The 23,020-nt window shown below is 43.5% G+C and overlaps 1 protein-coding gene and 1 long non-coding RNA gene across 5 annotated transcripts in view; one reads left to right on the top strand and one right to left on the bottom strand.

Moving 5' to 3' along the window:
• The window catches only part of REEP3 (receptor accessory protein 3), a 66,035-nt gene that overhangs the window by 6,391 nt on the left and 36,624 nt on the right, over window positions 1-23,020 (bottom strand). For 3 of the 4 annotated variants that reach the window (XM_037903951.2, XM_043550907.1, XM_037903952.2), the window contains 6 exons: window positions 20,280-20,356; window positions 19,589-19,709; window positions 18,932-19,045; window positions 11,469-11,616; window positions 1,794-1,945; window positions 168-239 (listed from right to left, as the gene is read on the bottom strand). In XM_037903951.2, coding sequence (XP_037759879.1) covers window positions 168-239; window positions 1,794-1,945; window positions 11,469-11,616; window positions 18,932-19,045; window positions 19,589-19,709; window positions 20,280-20,356 — 684 coding nt within the window. The remainder of the gene's footprint in view (window positions 1-167; window positions 240-1,793; window positions 1,946-11,468; window positions 11,617-18,931; window positions 19,046-19,588; window positions 19,710-20,279; window positions 20,357-23,020) is intronic. The other variant, XM_037903954.2, reaches the window with a different exon arrangement.
• LOC119566777 lies at window positions 2,081-18,933 on the top strand. Its single transcript, XR_005226108.2, has 4 exons — window positions 2,081-8,106; window positions 9,072-9,236; window positions 11,514-11,684; window positions 18,537-18,933. It is a non-coding gene; the product is annotated as an uncharacterized LOC119566777 (long non-coding RNA).

Below are 23,020 nucleotides of genomic sequence, written 5' to 3'. Positions count from 1 at the left end.
CGGGAAGGGGAACAGCAGGGGAGGGGCCAGGGACTATCCTCCCAGGCCAGGAGCTGAGGCGCCGGGCAGGAGGGTCCCCACAGCCCAGATGTGGCCCGCAGACCATAGTTTGCCCACCTCTGAGCTATCATGACAGGGACTGAACATGTTACTTGTTAAGATCTTACAGCAGTCATGAAACTCCCAGAGAGTGGTTTACAGAATGTGCCCTTCTGCCCAGGAGCCTCTTGTATGGGATTCTGATAGTACAAAACAAAACGAACATATTTTATATATCAGAATATATATATATATAGGGTTACTAGGAAGTTGTCTGAGGAGGCAGGATGCCAATACCCAGCTGTTTATCTCACCTGATTCCACCAATGCTATTACGCGCCTTACCCAAGGTTAGGTAGAGGTTGGGGCATAGAGGACTAGCTGATTGAAAGTCAGCAAGACCAAGATATATTGGCAGGCTGGAGAAGTAACCAGAATATATACCCTCTTACTTGTGGTTATGGCCACTAATATTAAATACTAATATTAAAATTCATTGCCTGGTGACACTGCTGGACGCCCAGCTGATGTTACATAGCCATCCAGCAGCGAGCATATTTATTTCAGCTACAGCTGGCTTGAAACATGGAGCCATTTGTTTTGTATAAAGACCCTGCTGTTGCCATCCATGCATCTGTCACCTCCAACTCAGATTATTGCAGCAGGCTTTACTTGGAGCTTCATCTTAAATAAACTCAGAAGCTAAAGTGTAAAATGGCATAGTCCATAGCAGCTCACTCGGTAAAAAGGTATTTGGAAACACAATGCCAATACTCTAGGATCCGCTCTGGCTGCATCTTGATTTCCAGACAGAATTTAGAGTGATGTTTTGAGTTACAAAGCCCTAAATTACCTGGGATGTGTATATGTGAGAGACTGCCTTTCCCCCTTTTGTTCTGGCGCTCGAGCATGAGACGGGGCTGTCAGCCAGGCATTCTCCATGAGGGGCTCTCAGCTTAGAAAGCTACTCTTTCCCTTTCCCACCTCCATTTGCATCTAGAACAAGCCAAAATTTGTTGACCTTCAGGATGTGCTGAAAAACCCAGACTTCTGAATGGCAGAAATGTTGTTGTGAAGAGGGCTGCCATGTGTGTTTATGTTGCAGTATTACTGGTTTGTAATTTGTTTGATGATGCTCCTGGTTTCCCATTGTATCTTTAAATCTGTGTGAAGAGCATGTAGAGCCCTACATTGGATCTTTTTTCCTCTTTGCATTATAAATCGAAGTACAGTGTTTATTGGCACTTGTTCAAAGTATCCATAGGATACAACAAAAATGTGAATGGTCCTATCCCCTATAGGATCCCTGTATGCATAGTGAGGGGCTGTATTGGTGTATCAACCACACCTCAAGTGAGATGTCATGACAGTAGGCTCCCTCCCTCCAAGCTGTTTCTAGACTCTGGGCCTGTAGTTCCACCATTACTATGATAATTACACATTTGAGAGATGATGCTCAGAGATAAAGAGCTTAATTTCTTTTATTCAATTATATTTATATGTTCAGTAAGTTTTTTCCCTTTGTCTTGTATAGTTGACGAGTTTATTCTTCTCTCGTTTCCCTTTAGAAGACAAACACGAGTGGTGGCTTTTTAGAACGTAACTACACCTGTTGTGTTCCACATTCCACTTACAATTTAGAACCACCCTATGTCCTTTATAAATAAAATATTCTGATCTCTTGGACTACTATACTTGCAAATTACATTGTTATTAATGGAATGCAATACTTTCAAGTAAAACGCTGCACTTGCCTCTTTATGACCTTTAATACTTTTCACAGATTTCATGCTTTGTGATCGTCGGAGACCCCTCTGAGCAAACATCTCATCTTCTGAATGAGTCCCCTCCATTTCCTCATCTGTTTTATCATCTCCAGAATCTTTTTTCAATGGAATTCTGTAACCTAAAATAAAGCACATCAGGCAGAAGTTTGTATGCCATAAGTCTGTATAAATAGTTTAAAGTTTGTGCTACCGCTAAGTTTTTGTAGAGACAGTGCAAATGAGGACATTCAGGAAAGTTAAAGCTGTTTCTTAACTCAGATGCTATAAGAGCTTTTCAATTTATTGAATTTTGCTGAAAAAACATGAAAATTTAGTCCATTTTAGCATGTACATTCTTTATTCATCTAAAACACAAATCATAGCTATTGATGGAAAAATCCATCAATTGTCAATCTGCCATCTGTTTCAAGATAGGAGGGCAAACAATAGTATACTATAAAAATGTCAGGCAGCGCAAAAGCCATTCATTGGCCCTTAAAACTAATCCTTAAAACTATGCTGGCCATGATACAGTGATCTCCTTTAAGTTGTCTCCACTGACAGTGTAATTGTTTATATAGTGAAAATCAAAGCTACCCTACTACCATTTGCTGTTTTCCTGGAGGAGTGTTCTTGAGTCATTGCAGTTTGGGATTAACACCAAATACTGCACACACCTGGCAAGTACAGAGCTACCTTTTAAGATATACTTGAAGTTTCAAATCAGGTTTTTTTTACTGCTGTTTTAAAAAGGGACATTTTTTAAATGAGCTATTTCAATTTTCAGATGAATAATCTCTGGAACCTTGTCATTTAACCATGGTAGGTTTTTCTCTATTCAGGATGTGCTACATAAAGGATTTTTTTAAGACAGACAGGTATCCTTAAGAAAATGGAAATGCAGTCCTAATAAAGCCAATAGAAAGCAGCGTAAACTATGACAGGCAAAATGTAAGATGGAAGGTAAAGGGCTACGATAGAACTTGAATAGTCAAAAATATAAAAGAAGAAATTATGTCAGGAAAAACAAACAGTTACCTACCTTTTCGTTACTGTTGTTCTTTGAGATGTGTTGCTTATATCCATTTCAAGTGGATGTGTGCGTGCCACGTGCACAGTCAGAAAGTTTCCCCTAGTGGTACCAGTCAGGTCAGCTTAGATGCCCCCTGGAATCATGTTGTCATGGTGCCGCATATAGGTAGGTCCCTGCCAACCTGCTGCCTCCTCAGTTCCTTCTTGTCGGAGGCTCCAACAGAGGGGAAAGCGGGCGGGTCTTGGAATGGGAACGAGCAACATATCTCGAAGAAGAACCGTTACAAAAAGGTAAGTGACTGTGTTTTCTTCGAGTGCTGCTTCATGTCGATTCCAAGCAGGTGAGTCCCAAGCAGACTGTCGGAGGAGGGTCGGAGCTCATGGATTCGCTGAAAAAGTGCCATTCTGATGAAAGCTGAATCGTCCCTGGCATGCTGGATGAAAGCTGTATTGTCCCTGGGATGCTGGCATAATGCAAAGTGAATGTGTGGATTGACGGCCAGGTTGCTGCCCTGCACATCTCCTGCATAGAGACTTATGCCAGGAATGCAGCTGAGGAGGCCTGCGTCCTTGTGGAATGCGCCGTTAGCGCTGGGACTGGCACTTTCACCAGGTCTTAAGCTCAAATGCAGAACGTGATCCATGATGAAATTCTTTGGGATGATACAGGGAGACCCTTCATCCTGTCTGCTAGAGCGGCAAAGAGCTGGTTAGACTTTTGGAACTGTTGTGTCCTTTCAATATAGAAAGCCAGTGCCTGCCTGACATCCAGAGAGTAGAGCCTTTGTTCCCAGCTGTAAGCATGTAAAACACTGGGAGAAAGATGTCCTGACTTGCGTGAAACTGAGGTACTACTTTTGGCAGGAAGGCTGGGTGAGGCCACAACTAGATCTTGTCTTTATAGAATGCCATATATGGAGGCTCGAATGTCAAGGCCTTGAGCTCAGACACCCTCCTGGCTGAAGTTATCGCTATCAGGAATGCTACTTTCCACAAGGAGGTAGAGGAGCGAGCATGTTGCTAAGGGCTCAAAGGGAGGTCCCATTAATCTGGAGAGCACCAAGTTAAGGTCCCACACTCATATCAGATGGAAGACTGGAGCATATAACCTGTCTAGGCCCTTGAGAAAATGACCTACCATCGGACCTATCAAAGATCGATCAACCGTCCACCCTGGGTGGAACTCCGAGATGGCTGCCAGATGAACCTTTAAGGATGACACCAGACCTGACTGCTTCAAGTACAACAAATAGTCCAAGATGAAGGGTATTGATGCTTGAATCGGAGATGTGCCCTTTTGTGTCACACAAATCGAAAATCTCTTCCACTTGGCTAAGTAGCTCTAATAGACAGCTTTTGGCTGACACGTAGGACCTCCCTGACAGATGCTGAGCATGCCAACTGCATGTGGTTTAGCCAGGAAACTTCCAGGCTGTGAGGTGGAGAAACTTGAGGTCGGGACGCTGGAGGCAACTGTGGTCTTGAGTGATGAGGTCCAGCACCTATGGCAGGGTGATCGGAGAGGCTACTGACAGTTCCAAGAGTGTTGTATACCAGTGTTGGAAGGGCCAGGCCAGTGCTATCAGGATGACTGATGCTGTCTCTTCTGACCTTGAGCAGGATCTTGTGAACGAGTGTGTGTGGCGGAAGACATGCATAGAACAGACAGTCCTTCCACGGTGTCCACATTTGAGCCTGGGCTGTGATTCAGGAAGGAGCAAAACTGCTGACACTTCCTGTTCAGTTTCATCGCAAACAGGTCCACTTGAGGAATTCCCCACCATTGGAAGATCCTGTTCACAATGTCCGGGCGAATCAACCACTTGTGGCCTTGGAAGGATCTGCTGAGGTGGTCCATCAGCTCATTCTAGGATCCCCGAAGTTAAGACACCTCTAGGTGTATTGAGTGAGCTATGCAGAAGTCCCACATAGCTGAGGGCTTCCTGGCATAAGGGAGGAGAGAGCTCCACCCTGTCTCTTTTATGTAAAACAAAGATCGGTGTTGTATTGTCCATCATAACTGATACACACCAGCCCTCCAGGTGGGATTGGAAGGTTTGATAGGCTAAGCGAACCGGTCTCAGCTCTCTGACATTGATATGGAGTGAGTTCTTCTTGGGACCAGAAGCCTTGTATCCTGAGGGCCCCTAGATGCACACCCCATCCCAACATTGAAGCATCCGTGGCCAGCGACATCGATGGTTACCACCTGGAGAAGGGCACTCCTGCACAACTGCCTGAGGGTTGAGCCACCACTGGACGGATTTAACAACCCAAGTAGAAAGCGAGACTACCTTGTCCAAGCTGTCCCTGCTTGGACAGCATACTGAAGCCAGCCATATGTGCAGCCGGCCATGTTACTGAGCAGCTTCAAGCAGCTTGGTGCTGTCGTGGTGGGGAAAACGTTGAGTCTCCTCTATGATGGGGCACATGAAAGCGCAACTCTGGCAGGAATGCCCTGGCTTGGGTGGAGTCTAGGACTGCTCCTATAAACTCTATCCTCTGGTTTGGGGATAGGGTGTACTTGGGCATATCCAGCAATAAACCCAGACATTTGAAGGTCAGTTGCATCAGATGTACATGTGCCTCTACCTGAGCCCTGAAGTGGCCCTTGACAAGCCAGTCAATGAGACACAGGAACACCTGTACCTGCCGTCTTCTCAGGAAGGTGGCCACGACTGTCACACATTTGGTGAACACCTGAGGGGCCACTGACAGGCCGAAGGGAAGGCCTGTAAACTGTACCATTCACTACAAACCTGAGAAAGTCTCTGGGATGGGACTATAGATACGTCCAAGTATGTGTCCTTCAAGTTCAGGGTGGCATACCAGCCCCCTGGATCCGGGGAGGGGATGATGGTAGCCAAAGAGATCATGCTGAACTTCCATTTCTTCATGAATCTGTCGAGAATGGGTCTGAGACCCTCTTTGGCTTTGGGGTTCAAGAAATATTGGGAGTAAAAACCCTTACCCCTTAGGTCCTGAAGGACCTCCTCTACCACTCCTGAGACTGGGAGCCTTTGCACCTCCTGCATGAGAAGCTGCTTGTGAGAAGAGTCTCTGAAGAGGGACATGGAAGGGGGATGGGAGGGAGGGGAGAAGCAGAATTGGAGAGGATAGCCCATGTCTACCGTGCAGAGAAAACTCAGCATTCTGAGCTTATCTGGACCCACACAGGATAGAAGTGGGATAGACGGTTCAGAAAACAGGGAGAAGGATCCAGTGACTGGACTGGTGCATCGCCCCTGGACACACCATCAAAAAGGCATGCTTGGAACCGAAGGACTGCCTCTTCAAGCCCTGGCCTTGATTGATCTGTTATTCCTTCCCTGCTTCCTGGAGAAGTCCTGCCTAGGCTGGGGAGGACAGGAAAGCGGGGGAGGCTGGGCCTTAACATGCTTTCTCTGGGTAGCCGGAGTATGCAGTCCCAGGGATTTAAATGTTACCCTTGCATCCTTTAGGCTATGGAGTTTGGAGTCCTTCTGCTCCGAAAACAACCCCGAGCCATCAAAAGAACAGGTCTTGGATTGTCTGGGGAACCTCTGGGGAGAGGCCCGACAGCTGAAGCCACAAACTTCTCCTGGCTATGGCGGAGGACATGATTCATGTGGCTGAGTCAGTTGCATACAGGGAGACCTGCAATGAGGTCCTTGCCCCTGACTTGCTCTCCTCCACCGCAGCTGCAAACTCTATTCTAGAGTCTGTAGGGATCAGCTCCTTGAACTTCATCATGCTATCCCGTGAATTGAAATTCTAGCAGCTCAAAGTTGCTTGCTGGTTAGCAATCCGAAGCTGGAGCCCCCACTCCCACCCCCGGTGGAGTACACCTTTCTGCTGAAGAGGTTCAGCTTCTTCGAGTCCTTGGATTTTGGAGTTGGGCCCTGTTGCCCCTATCTTTCTCTCATTCGCAGCTGCTACCACCAGTGACCTCAGCTGTTGATGAATAAAAAGGTATTCGTATCCTTTTGAAAGTACAAAAGATTTCCTTTCTATCCACTTAGCTGTACGTGGAATAGAGGCATGAGTCTGCCACAAGGTCTTAGTGGTGGCCTGGATAGTTTTTATGAGGGGTAATGCCACCCTTGAGGGCCCCTTGGTGCTAAGATGTTCACCATGGGGTCCACTGACTTGACCACTTCCTCGGCCTGGAGACCCATGTTTTGGGCCACCCTGTGCAACAGCTCCATGGGCTCGATTGTCAATGGGGGTGGGATGGTAGCGCAAAAAGATCACCACCTCTCCACTGCCTCATCGGCAGAACGATGACAAGGATGCCCTGGGCATTACCGGGCCCTTCTGACCCCCAGCTTTCATCCTGCACAGTGCCCTGTTTGGTGCCGGGAATGGTCACAGTGCCGGCATCTGCACAGGCCTCTTCTTCGAGGTCCAAAGCTGTCTTTGTGCCTCATGGTAGGAGAAGGTCCCGGGGCGGTTAAAGGGCATGCCCTTCTGAAGCGACAGACTGGGAGCCCCTGGAATAGGTACCTTGGGCCTGATGGTATGCCCACGGGGTCCAGAATGGCCATTCCTTGGGCCTCTGCCACTGCACCGGCCACGGTACCATGGTGGGTGGCTTGACCTTCCTATAGTGGCGCCATTCTGAACTGTGCTGGCCGCACCTTGAGTATTAAGACTCTGCCTCGGAGTCCAGCGAGTGACTCCAAGCACAGACACCACAGCGGTGCCATCTGGGACAGTGCAGGGGAACGGTGCTGGGGGGCAGGAAGAGGAAAGAAGGCGTGCGATGCTCCATCGCTGCTGGCTTGCCTCTGGATGGCGCCATACCTTGTGGTGCCAGAGGTCTTTCTCACCTGGCAGGGGACGGTGGTGCCATCATGGCCGCCTCGAATGTGTCTGGGGTGGAAGGGAGCTCCAGCTCCTCCACCTGGCACTCCCTAACAGGAGAGTCCACTGGCACAAAACTCTACGGACCCCTTCTTGTGCCTCTGGTCAATGCCAACTGCATATGTGGACTTCGGTGCCAGGGAGTGACAGTGATGAGAGTCTCTATGCGTAGAGTCCTTCCTCAGTGCTGTAGCGCCTCTAACAGAGGCCAGTGCACTACGCACAGAGGTGCTGGGTGCCGTGTCCTGCTAGCCTGGAGCCGGTTGGGGACAGAGGGCTGACTCCATGATGAATTGCTTGAGCCTGAAGTCCCTTTCTTTTTCAGTTCCAGGGTGGAATCCTTTGCAGATCCTGCAATGACTTGTTTGATGGGATTCCCCAAGGCACTTTAGGCAGGAATCGTGGGGATCACCCTTTGGCATAGGTTTGTGGGAGGTCCTGCACAGTTTAAACCAGTGGTCTCACACTCAATTTATCTTAGGACCAGTGCCAGTCCTCAAACCTTTGCAGAGGGCCAATAATGTCACTCATGCCACCCAGAACCTGCCCCACAAAACTCCATTCCCCCCCCAAACTCTGCCCCCAACCTGCGTACGGCTCTAGGAGGGAGTTTGGATGAGGGAGGTGGTCTGGGGTAGGGGATTGGGGTGCAGGCTCTAGGAGGGAGTTGGTGCAGAAGGGGTGAGAGGTTGGGCTCTGGGAGGGAGTCTGGATGGGGGAGGGTCTGGGGTGCAGGCTCTGGGATGGAGTTTGGGTACTGGGTGCAGGCTCTGGGAGGATGTTTGGGGGGAGGTGTGGGGAGGGGGTGGGGACAGAGACTCTGGGAGAGAGTTGGGGGCGGGAGGGGGTATGTCGGGAGGGGTGGGGTGCAGGCTCTGGGAAGGGGTCAGGGATGCGGCACTTACTTGGGGCTCCAAGACGGTGCTTCCCCAGGCACTGCCCCTGCAGCTTCCCATTGGTCGCAGGAGTGCTCGGGGCGGGGGCAGCGCACAGAGGCACAGCCCTGCCCCACCCCGGGGCCACAGGGAGGGGCCAAAAGCCACATGGAGCGAGCAGGCAGAAGCTGCTCAGCTCCGCTGTGTGGCCGATGGTGGGCGGGGCCCCAGGCCATTGTAAATGGCCCAGGGGACACGCGGGGCTGCGGGGGGGGGGGGGCGCAGAAGGCAGGGCCAAGGGAGAGACTCAACCCCAAAATTCCTGGATCCCCGCGGGCCACATCGGGGAGATTCTCGGGCCGCAGGTGGCCCGTGGACTGGGAGTTTGAGTCCCCTGGTTTAAACCCTTGGGATCGAGACATACCCTGAACTCCAAGAAGGGAAACAAATTGGGGGAGGGGAGCCTGAACACAAACTAACTATAACTAATACTAAACTATTTAACGATTTACAGGTTTGGAGATAAGAGAAATCACTAGAGAACTGCTTGCTGAAGCAAGAGAAACAGGTCCAACGACCGTCACTGGCGGTGGAACTGAGGATGTGGAGGGTTGGTCTTGGACTTCTGTGTGGCGCCATGAAGGAGCAACTCCAGGGGATGCCTCAGCTGACCCAACAGGTACCTTCTGATGACTGTGTACGTGGCATGCGCACACCTACTTGGAATTGACATGAACAGCACTTGAACATACATACATTTTGGTTAACTGCACTGTTCTTGAGGGTTTAAGAGGGCTTACTTTTTAAATATATGTACTCAACCTTACTGATGTTTTGTATTTGGGAATATATATTTAAAAGAACAACCCACATCACTAGCCTCCCTATCCCAGTATTAAGAGATTTGCAGTTAGAGATCACCTTATAAGATTTAGAACAGGCAAGCTCCTAATACAAATCTTTTTTCAAATTTCTGTGCATAGAGGTAAGTGCAAGACATCCTTATCTCTATAAACACAGTGCCAAAACTTGTTTCCACTCAGGTATAGTATCTCCTGTTAGCTACAGAAATAGGATCAAAACTTCTTTAAGAAAAGGAACTCCTGTTTAAGCACTGAGGAAAAGGACAACAGGTCCCTACCTTTTGCATGCCGAGTGCAAATTATGACTGTACCTACCCTAAATTTAACTGAGTTATTAAGATTCTCACCAGAGGGCGCAGCTGTTTCCAATATACAATTTCAAAGCTTAGCTACGACCTTTCTGAAACATTTTATTTTGTATCTAGAAATAGAAAATACATATAAAATGCAAAAAACAAACAAGTAGATTACTAAATGGATTAAGTTTAACCAGACTAAATATTTTACGATTTAATAATACAGATAATTTAGATGAAACTAATTTGTATTAGGATAAATGTTCATTTACTCAAACAGGAATGTCAGTAGATCATTGTCAAACAATTCAACAGATAATGTATTAGTTACCTAGAAACACCATGTACATAGCAACTGCATCACCTGTAATACAGCCATATGTACACATACAATAGGAATTTGTAGGCTTTTCCACTGACCAACTCTCATATTTTATTTAGATGACGGTCTCTATGCCAGGCACTCCCTGGGAATTGATCCTCAGCTCAAGCTAATGTCATCACCTGCTCCAGATAGCTATTAATCCCCAGGAAATGCCCTGTATGGATATTATTTAAATAATGAAAGCCATTTTTCATGTAATACTTACCGTCAGCTTTTCAATACTTAAATCAGGGGTAGTCTATTTTGTGTCAAGGTCCAAATTTCTTGGTCAAAGATATAGTCAAGGTCTAGCCTCCAGAGAAAAATAATAATCATAATAATAAACCAACACTAATGATAATAAGTAAATGAAAAGATTTTGGGGTCCGTTCAAAAGCGTCTGGCAGTCCGGATTTGGCCCACAGTCTGCCTATTGACTACCCCCGACTTAAATGAAACAGAAAGGAGGAAAATAAAGCAGAACTATTCCTTTGTAAGAGGCAGCAGCTATTTTATAATTTTAGTCAGACTTCAGCTACAAGTAAGGCTACAATTATGTCACAAAGTCATGGAATCCGTAATTTCCACTGTCCTCTGTGACGTTTTCTGCCCCGGGGCTGGAGCTCCCAGCCACCCTCCTCAGCTCCCACCCCCTGCCCTGGTGGGGATCCCGCATCAGCCCGGCCGCAACAGGGGGACCCTGCAGCTCCCAGCTGCCCCGAGGGCAAGGGGACTCCACAGCAGCCCAGCCCCACAGGCAGGGGACCCCAGAGCTCCCATGCACCAGAGAGGTGGGGGACCCAGGAGCCCCAGCAGCACTGTGTGCTGAACCCACCTACCTGTTTTGTCAGGGATATTTTTAGTGAAAGTCAGAACAGGTCACAGGCTCCCGTGAATTTTTGCTTATTGCCTGTTACCTGTCCAGGACTTTTACTAAAAATATCCATGGCAAAAACTTAGCTATAAGGGATGATTTCTACCCTTCTGAATTTTTTCATTTTCTTTAAAGTAGCGCAGAGATTCATAAGCGCTATTCATTAATAATGGAAGTTGTGATACCTTCCAGAAACTTTACTATTTAATCTACAGTGTCAAAAAATTCTGGAAAACCACCTGTTAACTTGTGCATTTGCACTTAAGATACAGCACAGAAACTGAAATGCTGTGTCACTAAGTACTATTCTTCACTCCCAAATTTTAATTTTCCTATGGCAACTCCTCAATGGACTAAAATTACTTTTGTTGCTACAAGCATGGAGGAAGAGATTGGGGTTTTTTCCACCACAAATATTTAAGAGAATAAAAAAGTTCTGCTCTTTCCACTTCCTGGCTTTTACATATCAGAATTTAACAACATGAGTACCCCAAAACTTTAATAAGATACATACCCAGAGACTCACTGACAGAACTTTTCGTTTTCTTTTTGGTTTCAGGTAAAGTCTGATAGGGTCTTTGTCCCACTGGCTCATCTCCTTGAATAGCTGTTAAGTCATGCATACTGAAACTTCTCAACCGTTCACTTATTGCACCTTGACCCTGGAACACAATGATAGCACTTTTCAAGAACAAATGGAGAAACCTTTAGATTTGCTCTTCAAATTGAGGTAAGGTTAAGTACATGCTTTCTTGCTGTATTACAAAATTCTCTTAACAGAGACATGCAGTAGATGTTCATTTGTTTTAAGCAGCATTCATGTTTGTGTTTTTTCTTCATGTAAATACTGTGACATACTATGGACACATGGAATATTCAAGATATCAACTTTATAAATGTTACGTGTGTCTTTATGGGATTGTATTCTGGCTCCACTGGAAAATTACAGGAGCTTCCTGCAGGAACTAAAGTCACAGGGCAAACCCTTAGACAAGGAACAAGTCTGGAGAAGCTTTGCCCTCTAGGGAGATCGTATATACTGGCATGACCTCATTAAACAGGCTGTCAAAGAAATAACAAAAAACTGTACAACGTGACCACCTTAACATGGGGAGAGAGGTCATTCCCCTTGATCCAAGAACTGACAGACTTCAGACTGGGCCCAGAGGGGCAGGCCCTCTGAGAGGACCTGAAGTACTTTAAAAATCTACTAAGGTCCCCATGTGGAAGATGGGTGACACCTGGGAAACCAGACATGCATGTAAGCAGTTTATTGTTTTTAAGATGTGTTCTCTACAATGCTTTTGTTCCAAATAAATACTTGGCTTTACAAAGCCTGACTGGTCACAGATTAACTCTGTCACTGCCCCTGAGAGACCAGGACTGTAAGTGCTAAACTAAATACAGACCTGCTGAGATGATCACAGTGAACTGAAGAATTGCAGCCTAAATCCGCAGTCTAGACAGAGAGAGAGTTGTGGGACTCCGCCCTAAGAAAGATAATGGCTAGAGGCCTGATGCCTAGTGGGGTACCCTGAAGGAGGCCACAAAGGGGTCAGAGGTGCAGTTACCCTGAGAACTGTGACAAGGAGCATTTTGTTCAAGCTTAACATTAGACTATACCTTGTAAAAGGAATTTTTAAAAATCATGAATTAAGTTAGTAGTCCCAATTCCTAATGCTTTTGGACACTGCTTTTTATTTCTGATTTATTTATTCCTTATTCTAGGTGGATTAAAAGAGATTTTTCCCCAAAAAAAGCCTTTAATGCCCAATCCATCAGACAATGTACCACCTAGTACCACTTTTCAAATATCTGAATGTAGTTGTAATAGCCCTTTAATTAAAATTACCAAAACATATTACATAAAGATGTACTTGCACTTGTTTCTCCACAGTATGAAAAGTATTTGATACAGAATATCAATCAATAAACATGCTGATAAGATACTATACTTTTATCCTATATACACATTAGTGTGTTTTGCCTAGGGTCACCCTTGTGTCTGTGCATTGCAATACAATCTGCATGCAGTGAATGAGGCAAAGGAGATATATTTTTATCACTGATCAATAAGTAGACCCCAGCTTCCATCACTACACAATACCCAATCTTTGCAGTGAGGGACCCAAAATGAAGAACAGGCCCACACGAACACCCATTTACAATCTAAACTCTTTCACTAAGCATTACCTAATTATTTCTGTGGAACTAATATAATATATGACGACGAAATGGACTACTGTAATGCACATGCACAGAGAAGAATTAGAGTTGCAATCCTAGTATTTAATGTTCCCCAATTTTAGTAATCTACTTTGCTGCTATATTTTTTCAGTGTAGGTTTTAGATAGAACTTTTAAGTTTATTTTCAAGAGAACATAGAAAAAGCAAGTGTGTTTGGCAGAGAGGAAGGTAATGCTGTGTCCTATGAAAGCTGTGCACTCAGTGAGACAAGGGCTCTTGTGGAGCACTGCCTCACTCAATGTGCATATAAAAGATGATACAAAATGGCTCCATCAGGGCTCCTTCATCCCATATACACCCTCCAAGATTGAAAATGTCAATCAACTTTGTTATGCAGATAGCAAATACAACATTGGAAATCTTTTTTTTTTTTTTGGTTAAATGAATAGGTCTTGCAAATCCTTAATTACATTTTACGGAACACAGAGCATGAAACTGGAATAACTTTCATATACTATTGGAGAGCAGTGACTGTGACTTACTACACACGTTCACTGTGTGAAGCACAACAGGTCCCTATCCTGACTGGGGCCTCTAGGCACTGCTGCTAATGAACAATAATGAAGGAGCTACTGAAGAAACAATTCCGTGGCAGACCATACAGCAGACCAATATTATTCTTCATATCATGATACAATGGAACCCAAAATGACAGCCAAAAAAGCCACTTCTAATGACTAGAATTTAAGGGTCACAAAATGATGAAAGATATTTAATAGAAAAATATTTTTTAAATAATGCATTCATCAGAATCAAGTCTTTTCTCTCTCTGCAGCTCGAATTTCCACAGGAACATTAGTTTACTACATGATGAAATACTCTTAAATCCAATTCTCAACTACACACACACACCTCTGTGACTTAGTTGATAACTTGTTAAACTCTCACTAATTATCTTCCAGCATGGTACTTCCCACTACGCTGCCCAAAAAGCATAACACCCCTCTTCAGGTCTCAGACACCATGATTTTATAACTGTGGCCTGGCTAATGTATTCAAAGGCAACAGGGAGCCTTTAACCATCCAGGAGCAGAGCTCCCTGAGCATCCGCAGCTGTGCTATTTTGCCAGTCTACACCTCTGACTCCTCCTGCTCCCTAGTTCTGGCTCTCTGACTCCCTGGTGCTTGGTCCATGGAACACTGCAGGGAGAATATACTGTAATTAACTCCCTCTCGTGGAAAGTTGGAGAGGAAGAGGCAGCTGCAGGCAAATCCTGGCAGGCCAGGGCAACAAAGGAAAATTTTATCTGCAGCGAATCGATGTATTCCACAGTAAAAGTGCTGCAGTGTGAAGTCCATGGTATCTTGGAAAAATGCCAAATTCTGCAATTTCAGACTCCATGAGCTCCTGATTGAACTACCCCATTCATCTCACATCTCTCACAGCTACTGTTACAGACTCTCTACAGACACAGGCAAATATTGCTGAATCAGTTTACACTGCACATTTTCAAGGCTATCTCCACATAAAGATTAAAATTCTCCTTTTAAATGAATAAAGATTTTTGAAGCACAATTCCACATGAAGGGGTTAATTACACAGCTATGGAATCACTGAATACCTGGGACACCAAATATACCCACTAAATAAAAGATTAAAATACAAGCCTTGTATTTAGGGCTTCCTCACCATAGTGCACTGCTGCACATATTAACCCATGCTTGTGTTTTTGTTTTAATTAGTTTCTTAAAATGTTATGACTGTGTGACACCTTTATGATTCAAAATCCAGGAAGAGAGGTGCAGGCAGAGCTTTGGGTTCAATATCACTATCCATTCCCCGCACACAAGTCGACATGTAACAGCCTCTCAGATGATATATTTAAAATAGTTGACATGCTCTGGCAAAAAGCATGTGGTCACTGCACATAAACTAACTTCACAAAACCTGACCAAGGGCACCTCTAGACTAAGAAAATTGACTGTTTTAATTTGTGTTAGCTAATGCACGTTAACTAACAATGGTTGAAACATCAATTAGCACCTATTGTAAACAAACAGTGATGTTTAAATACTTGTTAGCTGATGGTGATTAACATTGGGGGGGGGTGCATGCCTCAGTATACCTTCATGTTGTTTACTTAAGATGGAAAAAGTAGCTGTGTCGTCTAAGCTCTTCCTTGGGACAAAAGCAATAGTTTTGTCCAAGGCCTTGTTTTCAGGAAAAATTTTTCCTGAGCTATACAGTGGAAAGAGTAAGCCTATCCCATTAGGCTGAGATTAGTACTGAACAGAAGGAGAGGTGCCTGTGATGTTGCAGCCCTATATTCCCCTTATCTATGAAAGGTTTTGGCTGCTGGAGTTCTTCACCAAAAGCAGCCCTACTGAAAGGTTAAGTGACCAATCTGGCCTTAAATATCTGATCAGCCAACCGCTGCTTCAGCCAAAGAAGCCTTTCTACTGTTATAAAGGCCACTATGGTTCTCAACATGGTCCTAATGATGTATGTAAAGTCTGACAAAGATGAAACTGCAGACTGATCATAGCAGCCTCTGAGACAGTTTTGACTGTTCAGCCCTCCCAAATGCAGCTGAGTATTCCTCTAAAGCAGGATAAAACGTTTAGATAGCCATATCAAAAACTTGGCCAGATAATTCAAAATGATCTCCCTGCGTGACCTTGGGCAAGTCACTTATCTCTGTGCCTCAGTTTCCCCGTCTATAAAATGGGATTTTAGTATTTTCCAACCTCACATGATACTGTGAGGGTGAATACATTGAAAATTGTGAGGTGTTCAGATACTAGAGTGATGGAGCCATAAGTACTGAAGATCTCTTCAAAAGTAGACTCAACCTTTGTTGATTTGCCCTGAGGTAAGCACCCAATTCAACAGAAATTTTTGTCCACGTGATTCTCCAGACTTCTTGAGGGAGGGTATTCTCATTTACCAGCCAAGTGCAACTATCCTTGCATCGGCCTCTGGGGATCAACGTGGGTAGATGCTGGGAGGCAGATATACTAAATCCATCACAAGAAGTCCACCAAGGCAGAGAGACAGGCAGGCTCGAGGCCATTTGTAACACCCTGGGTATAGATGTGGAAAACTACAGCGTGGGTTGTCCCAGTCGTAAAATAATTTCTGGAATTGCAAGCCTCCTTCTTCAATGTCAGCTGTTAAAAGGTATTGTTCTCTTCACTTGTTGGAGGCAGGAACAGCTGACTTGGGCAAACTAGCAAGTCCTTTATATAGCAGGAATGAAGTCTCCAGAAAGAACACATGTGCAATCGCCAAGTGCAAACATGAAGGAATTACACCCAAGCTTTTGGAATGGCATAGGGCATTAAAGAGAGAATTTCTGATATTAATATAGCTTAAGAGTTCTAGGGAGTTTGCTCTCTCTCTCCCTCCTCTACAATCACATTGATACTGTGACTGTCATTTTCCCCAAGCAACTTATTTGCACTGGATTAATTGTACAGATATTCATGAGGATGCATAACAAAATTAAAAACAGAATAAGTATCCTTCGATTCACAGTTGAATGGCTTTGAAATCCAAACCTTATTGACACTGAGGCAGAAATTATTTGTTACTTCAGAGAGGAAGGAATAGCTGGGTCTGAATGTAACTTCAGATTCTGTATCTTTGAATATTCCTGGCCAGCCAGAAGTAAATCATTGTGATGTAATCATGGCCGGCGGGCCAGATATTGGAGGGAGGGAAATGACCACAAAGCAGTAGTGTAATACTGCAGGTGGTCATTTTATCTTTTCAGAGTGCACAGTGTGGCAAATTAAAATAGGAGTGTTCTGCTCAAACAGCAATACTAACCTCCTTTTAAAAGAGTTCACATTAGTTAAAAACGGCTATTTTTTATATTCCCTCCCAGTCCCCAGTTCCCACTCTGATATTTAGGGCATACTGCCATAGGAATATAATTTGTTTAAAATTGTTATGGCTTCATGCATATAGCATTAATAACTTAAAATGATTAATACATGAGAACAACCACCCACCACCAATATGAAACAAATGTCCAGCAAACATAAGCTCACCATGCACTTTTCTTTATAATTACAATGATCTTTTGAAGCACCACTCAGGCAGAAAAATCTCACTTTTAAAGAGTTAAGGAGTCCTAGAAAATAAAAGTTTGGATACTTTTTCCAAGTCTTGTTTAAAAATAAACCTTTACACAAGAGAATGTTTTCTTAATTATAACATTTTAAAAGGTGGACAGCTGTTTATACAAACTCTACAATAGTATGAATTACAGTATTCACCAATTTTATTTGTATTATAAGTTACATTTAGGTAATAAGACGTAAGGTGTATTAGATGTTGGGATAGCAACAGGCTAGTTTTTTGCTGGGCTAACTGGCATCACACCAGAGACTGCTGAATCAATTTATCACATCTTAATGATACAGGTGAATATTTAGGTTTATAGATCTAAATTTTAAATTTCAGACCAAGGAAAATGTTTTATAATTAATATTCCAATGGAAACTTTGAAACACATTCCGTGCAGTGTCTGAACATCCCAAACAGTGCAACATGCACTAGTGTATGAAGACCAGAAAGTGAAACTGCTTACAATGTTGTCAAGAGAAATACCAAAATCAGGGCAATCTGGGGCATCGTATCTGACAGATGTCTTTAAGTGGTAATGTGAAAAATATTCCTTTTATGGAAGTCTGTTTAATTTTCCTCATTGGATCCAAAAGCCCAACAGTCAACATGTTTCTCCCAAACAGGTCAACTGTGTTGCCATTTTAAGATGTTTACATAACATTTCTATATATTACTTTTTAGTGGCTTATTTGGAGCTTTAAAAACTTTTCAATACCATTACTTTAAGCATTCTAGTTTCACTTGTTTTCACTGGAAATTACACCTGAAATTGTTTACCAAATCAGAACGTATGAATTCCAAATGCTATTTCCTGCATTTTTTTTTTTTAAAGTAAAAAAGTGCAGTTTACACTTCAAAGATTAAACTATACTAGTCAGTTCAACCTCTTCAATCTTTATGTTAACCAAAATAAATCTTTCAAGCGTACAAGTTGTTTCCAGACTTATTTCACGAATTAAAAGTTGACAGCTTTCTTGGTTACCTTCAGTTAGTGGCTTTTCAATCAAATATTTTGGGAAACCCCCTTCATTAATTTCAGTTAAGTGGCAGGCAACCATGAATATGTACAAGTTATTAAACTGACATTACATTTAATATAAAAATGCTACTCAAAGCAAGAATATGCAAATCAGACAACTATGAGGCAAGCTTTCATGTAGTGCATTACTTTAAAAATTGGATCTGAAATCACAAACTAGGAATTAATCGCACAAACCAGCTTTTATCTGGGGTAGTAATATTTCATGCCTTATTTTGCAGATGCAGTTACCTCAGCTTGATTGAAGAAAGACCGCAGAAAGAAGCCAGAAATCCTGTAAACAGTGTGATTACCAGCAAGAAAGTGTAACAAAGACAGAAAAAAAAGAATGTTCATCTTTCACTAATAGCTTGAACATAACAGTGTAGTCTATATTTTGATTTACCACACTCAGCGGATCTCCATGATCCAAAAATGTACACGCTATTCATTTTAAAACCAACAGACATAGTATAAAGATGCTCACAAAATTGCAGTCCTTAAATTACATCCCCCTATTTTTAAACACGTTACTTTTAGAATTAATTCTTTGACTTAAGATGGGTAAATATCCAATACCACTTCACTTTTTTGTCCATAATATTTACTCTGAACCGTTTAGTATAAAGGAATTTACCTTCACAGCAGCAGTGACTGCAGCAGTAGCTGCCAAATTTAAACCCTGTCTCCCAAAATTCACCATAGTTTCATAACCTCGTTCTTTGGCTTGTACAATATACCCATCGATCTCCTAAAAAAAAAAAAAAAAATCAAATCAAAATACATATTTAAGTTTGCACACAAAATCCCTGAAAGTCATGAAGTAGTATTACCCCATAGCATTATTTTATCATCAAAATTTTGATAGAAGACTTGAAGATGAAATATAAATATATTTTAAACTTATATTAAGTGTATTAGGCTATGTCTACACTACAGACCTTACAGTGGGACAGCTGTACAAATGCAGCTGCACCACTGTAAAATCTCTCATGTAGCCGCTCTATGCCGACAGGAGAGAGAGCTCTCCTGTCAACATATTTAAACCACCCTTAATGGGCGGCAGCAGTAGTTACGTCAGTGGGAGAAGCGCTGTGCATGCTACCACTTATGACGGTGAAACTTGTCATTCAGGGAGGTGTTTTTTCATGCCCCTGAGCAACATAAGTTTCGCTGGCATAAGTGGTAGTGTAGACATGGCCTCAGTTAATATATTAACCTTTAAGCACAAAAAAAAAAAAAAAGATTTAATTCTTGCATTTAATGCCAAACTTTGAAAATAATAATTTCTTACCCGTTCCTTTGAAGAAAGAAGAGGATGGAGAAACTTCCTATACATTAAACTTGCCCCTCTAGTATATGGAGAGAGCAGCCAAATAACAAAAGCGATCTTCAACTCATAATACAATGGAAGCCTGCAGATAAAAAGTTATGCAAGTACTCTGATAAGAAGGTAGATGTTAATTCACTAACAAAAACAAAGCCTTGCAAAAAAATGTGTAACAAGTTTGTTTTTTGCAACAAAATGTGACACTATCTTTTCATCTAAGGTTCTTAACATCTATAGTGATTTAAAATTAACTATTTAAGAGAGCATTATCTGATACGTTGACTTTTATTTGGTTTTCATTTAATGTAATACCATCAAAAGCAGAAAGGGTAAGAGATTTAAAAATCTTTCCATATTTTCTTGCAATATACTATTTTATTTATGACACCAGATTTTTTTTGCATGAGTTTTACAACTCCATTCTCCTCTCTTGTGCTTTACTGCATGAGTAGCATTTTTCTATCCCCACTCTGTAAGGAATTAAAAGGCACCGCAAATTTAGAAATGGGGGACACTATTCATTATGCAAGTTCCTTATAGCAGTTCTTGGAAAGGTCACCTATAAATAAAAGTTGGTAATTACATTATCATCTCTACATTAAATCATCAGAAAAAAATTATACCATCCCGTGTTCCATATTATGCAAAATCTTACCAAGAGATCATTAGGTCTGCTACTGTTTCAGTAACTGTATAAAGAGCAAACACAATCCAGTACATCATCCATCGAACCTGAGAATGAAAAGACATTATCTTTAATAGAAAAGTTTTAATTTAAATTTCCACTTCTATAATAAAAAATGTTTAATTGCTGCTATAACACAAGAAATTGAGCAGTGTCTTTCCCTTGCTCATATTGAGTGGGGGGGGGGGGGACACCCACCACGCAGATGTAGAAGCCCAGTTCCTCACCAGATTTGCCAACCAATCACAGACTGTAACGTTAGCCTCCTATTACATGGCCTGGCACATAACCCATGCAAAAAAGCCCTACTCTGAAAGTGAGTTTATAAAAATGTGCTTCACTAATGTGATTTCAAACCTGTCACCGAAGAAAGAATCTACAGAAGAAAATTTCTGGCCTGCAGCTTTCATGCCACACAATAGAACGCAGAATCTCCGACCTGAACAGCGACATTGAATCACAACTGCAATTGCAACTTCAGCAGTGAGAGTATTTGAGCATCTCTTTGCATGAGTCATGCGATGTACAAGATAAACCTCAATTATTGGTATTTGTCCAGACTGTGTCTGACAACTGTGTTGTAAGGGAAGAACTCCTCGATATCATGCCACTGAAGGACACCACTTCCCTTTACAGAAGCTCACTGCCATCAAGGGATGGCAATAGCACCCCCTAATCCAAAGCTCCTATTAAAGGAGAGAATTACCCACTGCCATGTGAGAGATAAAAGATCAAAGCCACTGAATAGCTACCCCATCCACTATCACCAAGGTCTGCAGGTGAGTCAACAGGACCTTATGATTAAAAGTACTGAAGGTATCAGATAATTCCAATATCAGCAAAGACACATTGGCAATGAGTGAAGATAAAGGAGATTCGTCAATGCAACCAATGCAGTCTGTGACAAAACCATATCTGTACTAAGACTGACAATAACCAAAAGAGACCTGAGGCATCTAGATAAAAAGAGTCCTCACTACAACCTCTCTCAAAAAAGTAAGATGTGATATATTACTGGCCACAGTCAATATCAAACAATTGTTTCATGAACAAAGGCCATACCACTGCTTCCTTCAAGGCAGTAGTCTCTAACTTTAAGGAAGACGTTTATGATCTGCATCAACAATAGATGAAGAACTTTACCAGCTAAGGCAGACGTGGGTTTAAGGCACAGATGTAAAACAAATTTCTCTCAACATTTCAAATCTCTCACTGAGTGACAATTCCTCAAGTAAAAGACTTTATATACCTTCCTCCTCCCCCACACCACTACCTGGGCTCCTGCACTTGCCTAAGGAAGTTATGGAAGCTTAGAGTCAGCAGAATCCAGAACTCCCCACAATATTAACACCTCCTATTGAATTAACACAGAGGTGGGCAAACCACGGCCCACATCCAGACCGTGGGACCACCCTGCCCGGCCCCTGAGCTCCCGGCCGAGGAGGCTAGCCCCCGCAGCCACGCAGGCAGCATAGCTTGCGCCCACCCACCTCCCAGGCTTTCCAATAAGCCTGTCCTGCTGCTCGGAGTGGCATGGTAAGGGGGCAGGGGAGGAGGGTACTGGATAAGGAGCAGGAGGTCCCAGGGGGTAGTCAGGGGGCAGTTGGATGGGGCAGAGGTGGGGAGGAAGGTCAGGAAACAGGGACGGGGGGGGGGGAGGGTTGGATAGGGGGTGTGGTCCCGGGAGGGGGAGGACAGGGACCAGGGGGGGGGGGGTTAGATAGGGTGTGGCGTCCTGAGGGGGGCAGTTAGGGACGGGGGTCCTGAGAGGGGGTGATCAGGGGACGGGGGGCGGGGGGGAATGGATGGGTCAGGGGTCCCAGGGGGCCTGTCAGGAGGCGGGGTTGTGGATAGGGATCAGGGCAGTCAGGGGACAGGGAGGGTTGGATAGGAGGTGGGTTCCTGGGGCTGCGGTTAGGGCCAGACTGTTTGCAGAGGCACAGTCTTCCCTACCTGGCCCTCCATACCATTTCACAACCCCAGCATGGCCCTCAGGCCAAAAAGTTTGCCCACCCCTGAATTAACAGGTTTATCTTTGTAAACAGGCAAGCAAAAAGAGGTCAGACAAGGACTGTGCTAGTCCAAAATGATTAATGTCTGCTTGAAGGACCATCTTTTTCCTCAAAGTAGTTGAGTAAGGAGATCTACATTTTGTAAAATAGAATGACTTCAAGGAATTATATTAAACTATGATATAAATAACAGGGATCAAAAAAAGGTTAAGGACAGAGACTGACTGGCATAGATATGACACTTCACAGTCACTGTGATGCTGACTAGCACATGAGACAGTTCTGATGTCCCATTCTCCAGAAAAACTACTACTACAAAAAGTAAGAAGTCTGTAGATTTGCTAAAGTAGCCATACTCTAAAAACCAAGTCCCTATTCATATATCTAGGAGGCCTGCTTCTAGAATAGCCAATCAGACATCATTCTGAAGGACTATATATTACCAATAAGATCTGATAAGCATGTGCAACCAAAACATATTCGTTCACTATTGTGCTCCATATTGCTCATGTCAGGTTTAGACTGCACTGACCATTTCATTAAAATCACAGCTCTAAACTCTATTACTTTGGTGGACTTTTTTAAACCCAATTTATTCCCAGTAAGTAAAGGAAAGACAAGGGATTTGGGTATGTGATGGAAGCCAGTTACATAATCTCCAGACATACGAATTCTCTCCTCTGCAATAAAACCTCATTT

The sequence above is a fragment of the Chelonia mydas genome, chromosome 7, assembly GCF_015237465.2.
Source record: "Chelonia mydas isolate rCheMyd1 chromosome 7, rCheMyd1.pri.v2, whole genome shotgun sequence".
Classification (NCBI taxonomy): domain Eukaryota; kingdom Metazoa; phylum Chordata; order Testudines; family Cheloniidae; genus Chelonia; species Chelonia mydas.
Note: the sequence above shows the minus strand (reverse complement) of the source record. Positions and strands in the feature narration are given on the sequence as shown.